Genomic DNA, 7581 nt, shown 5'->3' with positions numbered 1-7581 from the left:
GCAGCGGTCAGAGCTTCAGCCAGTTTCAGGCTCTGGCTCCTTTTGCTCCCTTTGCCACAGAGACTGAGCTCAAGTCTTTACCTTGGCACCTGCAGTATTACCAAGAGCTCAGAAGGTGGGTTTCCTCACTCAGGCACCCTTAATGACCTACGCTACACCTCTGGATGACTCATGGCTTAAACCGTTAAGAACACTGACATTTAGTATCATCGAAGTGTGACAGGAAGCAACGGCTTCAAAACATCGAAACACCAAACCACGGCACAGCGCAACCCTTGTGGCCGGGGCGCTCAGGGAAACCGCAGCGTAAGGACTTGGTGGGGGCAATGGTTATTAGTTATGTTAACGATAGCCATGCATAGCTCGGCACATCTCACTCAAACACACCTAAAAGACCAGGGAATCATGGTGAAAGAGTGGAACTGAAATAAATACTTTACAGTCCAAAACTTGCAAACAACAATAACAAATGACTCCTTAAACAGAAACATTAATTACACCAGAGGAAGCCATGCACACCTAGATGCACAGGTCCTTTTGGGTTTGCTTTTGTCAGTCATTTCATATTTGTCTTTACAAACGAACACCAGAGCCAAGCACAAACTCTGAGTTGCAACTGTATTAATTCTGAGAATCCAGACATCCTGGTTTTTACGCAAATATCCAGGGACCCGATATTCCACTCCAACCCCATTGCCTTCCCAGGAAATTCTACTCTATTCACCTGTTCTGCAGAGCACCTTTGTGCAAGGGTTTGTGGTAATCATCTCTGTCTGGGTAACAGTTCTCCCTCCCTGTGAGGTGATACCATGTTGTCTGCCCTGTTATTGTTTCAGGCTAAGGAAGGAAGACTGCCAGAAGCATGGCACCTTGTTGGAGAAAAGGCAGGCTTCTAAGCCATTTTACATTGATTTCTGTGAAATTCACACATTACAGCCGTAACTCTTGCTTCAGTAAGTCCTGCAGTCCCACCTAGACCTTTTCCACAACACGCACAGTTTCTACAAGATTTTGGTTACTTCCAGTTGTTTTTTTAAGGCAAGTCCTAAACTCTGAAGTAAGGAGCTGAAAGATTCTTCCTGCTGCCTTAGGAAATGCCATTAAGGAAGGATGACCATTCACAGGTTTTGTTTCTATTTTGTTTTTTAAACTTCTCCAGGATGCCATAACACAGGACTTATTTTTTTGTAACACACACTTATTTGAAGACCCAGGTATTACTGTTATCAAAGTTTACTGTAACAAGAAATCAGGACAAAAAGAAAAAAAAAAAAAAAGAAGAGTAGAAAAGGTGGAAGGCTGGTGAAACTCACCTTTATGTAAAATGGTTCATACAATCCCATTTGCAATATCTTGCCTAGTACCCAGGCAGCCTATCTCACATACAGTCCTAGCAGGTGGTGTGGGAAGACAGATGAAGACCGTAAAAAATTTAAACATACTGAGAAACTGAAAGCCTTAGAAAGCAAATTAAGGAGAGAACGTAACAGTGTATCAAAGAAAGTATAGAGCAGCTTGCTCTCTCTTACTCTCCCCAGCGCAGGAAGCTACAGCTTGGCAACTTTCAGAAAGGAGAAAGAAACTATACTTTTCTTCACAGGTGATTAGATGGCAAACATTTTCATTAGAAAAAATTATTCAAACTAAGGTCAACAATACCATTATTTTGATTAGCAAGAATGCCGACAGGTTTTCACATGTCAAGCTGATTTCTAAATACCTAAGGCAGAGATGCAACTGAGGGCAGGACAACCTGCACACTAGGGATTTCTCATGTTCCACCCTGGACTAGCCGATACCAGTCACTGCTAAAGGAGGCAGGATGCCAGAGCAGGTGGGTGAGCAATGCTGCTTGACAATCTAGCTGCAGTTTGACAGTGATGGAGCAACTGAGAGAACCCTCACATGCTGCTTTTCTCAATGGCTGCATTACTCCTGCAGGACCAATCCATCTGCACTGCTAGAGATGCCAGAGTCATGGTTGCAGAGGCACTTTCTGCTCTTTCCCCAGGAACTTAAAACTTCCAAAACCCGTTTGGAAGGCTGAAAGATTTTCTGCTTGCACTCCAAGAGTAAGTTACACTTGTGTAAATAAATTTTTGGTAATTAGAAATAAGTTTGGATGGGGGAAAAGGGGAAGCTTGGAAACTCAAATGGCTTTTTATTTTGAATAAACATATAAGGCACTTAGAAATACAGCCACATCACAAAAAATTGCTAAACTTGAACATCTGGACAGACAGTCAAAGCAAAAATTTTTCAGAAGCTATGCACATGCTCAGCAAGCTGGATGAAGCCATCCAGCACACATACCGGTGGTTCCAGTTCTACTTTTACTCCTGGCTTCTCCTAAGCTCTCCTTCGGATAATGAAGGCAGTGTGTTGTTCAGCCATCAAAGCAAAGCAGAAAGAATTCTTTAGCTACAGATGACTGCTACGCGTTTTATTCTCCTTTCTTTGCTTCAGCATTAGGTCATCTGGTAATTTTTAGGAACATTTTGTATTCATAAAAGCTGAGATCCACAGTCTGTAGAACTTTTTGAAAGCATCATATCTACTGAAGTTATTAACAAAAGACAGTATTTTCCTAAACATGATTTTCTTTCCCTCAATGATGTTCTAACATTAAAATATTTTGTTAATTTTTTAAACATTTTTAAACAATTTATGAAAGTAACATTTCCTATGGCTATAGCAGATTATCAAGATGGTTAATTATCACCAACTCTTCCTGATGTTGAGGATTCTTGTGCCAGTAAACACTTAACCCAAGATCCCACAAAGCCTCAGTGTCTCACAAGGGGAGACTTTCTACTCATGATGATAAACACAAGAAAAGAAATACCATACTACCTGCTAGCCAAACAGTACTTCCACTCCAACAGTCCTGACCTTTTAAAACTGTCACTTTTCTGCTAATGGTAATGTGATTAAGGGTGAAATCAGAGATATGTATTTGCTGATGCCTCTAGGGTTGTGGTCTCTTAACATCTGAAAAAAAATCAAATACAACTCACATATGTAGCTTTCAGGAAATATAAACTAGAAAATCATAAAGGTAAACAAGTACAAGAAGATTAAAAACTCATTCTCCTTTTCCGTTGTTTTTTTTTTTTAAACCAGCTCTGAAATATTTCCAGGAGATCTACATCTCCTCTATTTATCTTCTGTAGACGCATGCAACTGCTAAAGTCTTGCGCGTGACTGATATTCCTAATTAGGCAGCTCCATCACTTTTGCTAAGGACCTTCCAAGGGAAGTAAAAAGAAATCCTGTGAAGTATTTGATATTTTCTAGTTATCAAAACTCTAAAGGAATAGACATCAAAAGCCCTGCAAGTAGAAATCAGTAAGAATTCAGGATTGGAGCATAAATTGAAGAAACACCTCTAATGTGGTTACCTGAATTTTCATTGCTCTTGTAATAATATCTTTTACACACAACTATCACGTAAGAATTTTCTTGCTACACTCAACAGGTAGGATGTGGATTTTTCATGAAAAGTCGTCATCGATAGCTTGCAAGGAAAAACAAAATGTTCTCAAGAGAGACTTCAAATCCCAGTTATTTGCAATAATTATAACCACTTTCCGGATTTCTGCATTTGAATATAACAATGTCAGTTGAAGTAAAGGCATGCAATGATGCTAGAAACGTATTCTTCTTAATTCTAGGAACTGAGAGGTAAAGAAATTACATCAATAAATCATTACAGTCTGCCCACTCCCCTTTTAAAGTTCCCAACACATCTGTATCAAAAAAACTATTACTCTAAATCTCAGAACTATCTGGGTCCAACAGGCATTACTATTACATTCTTCTAGTTAGAACTTAACCTTTGTGATTCTGAAAGAATGATTATATTCTACCTCCTTTATGAAATTCTGAGAAGCAACACTAAAAAAAGAGTGGAGGGGTGTCTACATAAAGACTAAACTACCAGAAATAATTATATAAACCATTTAATACATATTAAAAGCTGAAGAACTGCTTTAAACAAAAAGGCACTAAAGTAATTTTTGACATAGTAACTGACCCATACTTGGGGTATTCCATAGATTCACCATGAGTTAGAGCCTCAGACCTCCAAACTTGCTACTACTGAAGAGCTCTTGACTCTCAGGATTACTAACAACTGGTTTTGGCTTTTTAAAAACAGTAACGACAAAATCATCTGACAAAACATACAGAAAACGAAAGCCAAACAAAATCACCTGCACCTGGTCATCTTTTCTCCATTGCCATGAAGCTTTACATCAAGATTAATAAATAGGCTTATTTCTAATAAGCTTAAGAACAAAATACAGAATCAAACCCAGTAATAATTCCCTGGGAGCTGCACCATGTGTCCCAACGTTGCAAGAGCTTCCTGGACTGTAATTTGTGCAAGAGGAACTCCTGTACTACTTATTAGGGAAAGAGGCACAAGATACTGCTTTTAGAACTAGGACATGGAAAGGGACACCCACCGCATGTACTTAAAATGCTGGAACTTTGAACCGTTCCCCCCCCCCCCCCCCCCGAGACTTACTTAACTGTGGCTGGGCAATATCTTCCCCAGCAAAACTTAAATTTTTAATGAAATAGGCATGATTTATATTATGCAGCGCTGAAGGTGTTTTGCAAAAAGCTCAATCCCTAAAAATGGCTAGAGATCTTCTTTGGACAGGTCAGCACTTTATTTAAACAGATACAAAAGCACGCCTCTTATGTCTCCTCCAAAACCTTACTCAGTAGGAAAAGCTTGTTAGGGTTCACAATGCATCCCTTGGTAGGGATTAATCTTCTGGCCTGCATCTTCTGGTACAGTGGTGTTGATCCAAACCATCTAAGGAAAACTGTCTTTTAGACACTTTTGCCACGCCTACAGATATTACATTGTTCAAAACACAAAAATCAATACTCTAAATCCTGAGATGTTTCACATTCAAGATATTCTGTAAAACTGTTTTTTTAAAATTTAAACCAAATATCAGTCAAAATAGAGATGTGCTCTACAATTAGTAAAAAAATAACTAGATTCTCTGTGCTATGTAATAATTTTACTGAACAAATAGCTCAAGATCTACTTTTCATTATTTTTATGTACAAAACCCATAGAAGAATAAAGCTTTAAGTAATGGTTTTACACAGTATGTTGCAATTATCATGGCATAGTATGTTCCCAGATACTCAATACCAGGTTCACAAGGCAGAAGCATCTATCATGGGGCATTTAAAATTGTAACGCATCTTTGCAATTACAAATGGTTTTTCAAGATGCCCACTCTTCAGCAGCACTTAGCTTTCACCCAATGCAAATTAATCTACAAACAAGTACCGAAGTCCTGGAGATCTAATTTAGGGACAACATTCAGCATCACCTCAGACATTTATTACGTGTTAAGTTAATTTACTAAATGGAAAGTTTCTCTTAAGTAATCTTTGGGTAATTTAAACACATTTAGTTAAGGACAACACACAAATAATAAGTTTAAGGTATCTTCTCCAAACAATGAGTTTGTGCTAACATGCAGAATAACACCACTTGCAGATTTTAATTAATGTAGCTTTTAAAGCATTTGCAAACTATAGCTAGTACATTTTTTTCTTGACCATTTGATTCAGGGGCTATGGAAGCTAAAATGCAACGTTAGCATCTTCAAGGTTATTCTGAAATAAAACATAATCATACTAATATTAGTAATTTACCTTTTTGTACTTAATTGTTTCATTGTAGTCACATTCCATTAAACCAACCAAAGTTCAGAATACTAACTATGAATGACTGTGCTTCAAGAATTATTTCTAATGTGCCTCTAAAACAACCCCAAACCAAAACCATCCCAACTTTACAAACAAATTTAAAAATCTGGGATAAATCTATCAAAAAGCCAAACCATCAAGCCACCAAAACTTTAGCAAGAACAAGGTTTCAGAAAGATGCAACAGTGTGATTACATTTTCAATTGTGACATTTTAAAGCCTTTACTTGTACTGATGTAATTAATTTTTACACCCCATTTTTTTTCCTATAGATTGCAGCAGAAATCTAATCATCAAGTCTGAGTGATTACCAATGCTTACTCTAAATGGCAGCCAACAGAAGTCACAGAAACCTGGACCAAGACTACAGTAGTTTACAAAACATAAAACAAGGTTAACATATATGTCTTCTTTAGGATAACACATAAGAAGAGTTTTAAGAACTTTGTATCAATAGCTCATTTCTGACTATGCAGTGTCTTCTTGCGTAGGTCTGTGAAATGAAGTGGTAAACATGTTCTCTTCAATATTGAGTTCAGTAAGAGTTTAGTTGCAAAATGATTATACTTGCATAAACACACATGATAAAGCAAAATATTTTTAATTAGTAAGCCAATCATAAATAAATTCACCTAAAGTTAACAGAAGAAGCAGCTGTGTTCCTTCTACATGGATACTTTTTTTTAGCATGTTTTAATAGTCAACTTCATTGTCTAGCCTGGGACAAAACAATTCATCATTGAGCACTCAACAATTCTGCACACTGAGCTAAGTCTTTTTTTTTAGTTACATTTTTTACATTTTCTTTACAAATGTAATACTTATGTACATTATATATTTCTACAGCTGATATACTTTACTGAAACTCTACAACTTTCACAGGGAATTCACTGAAGTCTTTAGTAAATATGAATCATCATTCCTTTTAAAAAGAAATTCATATAAACAACCAACATACATGTCGCTGCCCTTTGACATCTCTTAAGAATTTGGATCTGGAAGGGCTACTATAATAAATGTAAGAAAAAAGGTTTTACCTAATTGTACATTTTTTTAAGAAATATCATCCCACATAGCTACATAAATTCACCAGCTTGCAATAAACAGAGCACCATACCGCTGCACAACTGGAAACGTGTATAAACTAGTGAAACAGCTTCATCACTCCTAGAACTTTTAGACTGAAGTAAATCTGCAAAATTCTTTTGGAAACATACTTCTTCAGTGTAAAGCTTCCAAAACAGTGCTGGTCACTGTATATTGTGAAGAACAAGCACCCACTTTTGTGACTTTCCATATGCTTCACTTGGCCCATGCTTCTATCCGGTCAGGAGTTTTTCTTCTATTTATTCCTTGTTCACTTACAAACCTGTTGTTGAATATTAAGTAAAAATTCATAATATGAGAAAGCTGCTTCTGTCCGATCCTCAATTAAATGCTGAAAAAATTCTGTTTTGGCAGGGTTCTCATCTCTGAAAGAAGAGAGGAAAGTATTTTAGTCCAAACATTGAGCAAAAAGTCCACTATAAATTCAAGCAGAGGCATAAGCTCTAATGGATTGCTTGTTGTCCTTTGAAGTCGACTCAGATAAAAGATACTACAGTTGCAAGCAACCCAAAGTATAGGAAAAAACCAAAAGTTTGTAATACACTAACAAAAGCATCTTTAAGTACTATAAAATGGTAAAAAAAGTGGGTGAAATATAGTGTTTATCTTGTAGAAACACAAAAAAGAAAATACAAAAATTTTGTTTTAGAGGTTAACAAATATGCTGTTGACAATGAATTCTGAAAGGGTTAAATTAAATCCTGATAATTATTTTTAAAAAATAAATAG

The 7581-nt window shown here is 36.8% G+C and overlaps 1 protein-coding gene across 4 annotated transcripts in view; it reads right to left on the bottom strand.

The window, feature by feature from the left end:
* Positions 1–6330: 6330 nt before the first annotated feature.
* The window catches only part of SEC24B (SEC24 homolog B, COPII coat complex component), a 49794-nt gene continuing 48543 nt past the window's right edge, over positions 6331–7581 (bottom strand). For all 4 annotated transcript variants that reach the window (XM_056333063.1, XM_056333054.1, XM_056333073.1 and 1 more), the window contains one exon: positions 6331–7217. In XM_056333063.1, coding sequence (XP_056189038.1) covers positions 7103–7217 — 115 coding nt within the window. In that variant the 3' untranslated portion in view covers positions 6331–7102. The remainder of the gene's footprint in view (positions 7218–7581) is intronic.

The sequence above is a fragment of the Falco biarmicus genome, chromosome 1 (genome assembly GCF_023638135.1).
Source record: "Falco biarmicus isolate bFalBia1 chromosome 1, bFalBia1.pri, whole genome shotgun sequence".
NCBI classification, from domain to species: Eukaryota; Metazoa; Chordata; class Aves; order Falconiformes; family Falconidae; genus Falco; species Falco biarmicus.
The sequence above is the reverse complement of the archived record's forward strand: the minus strand, read 5'-3'. Positions and strand labels throughout refer to the sequence as shown.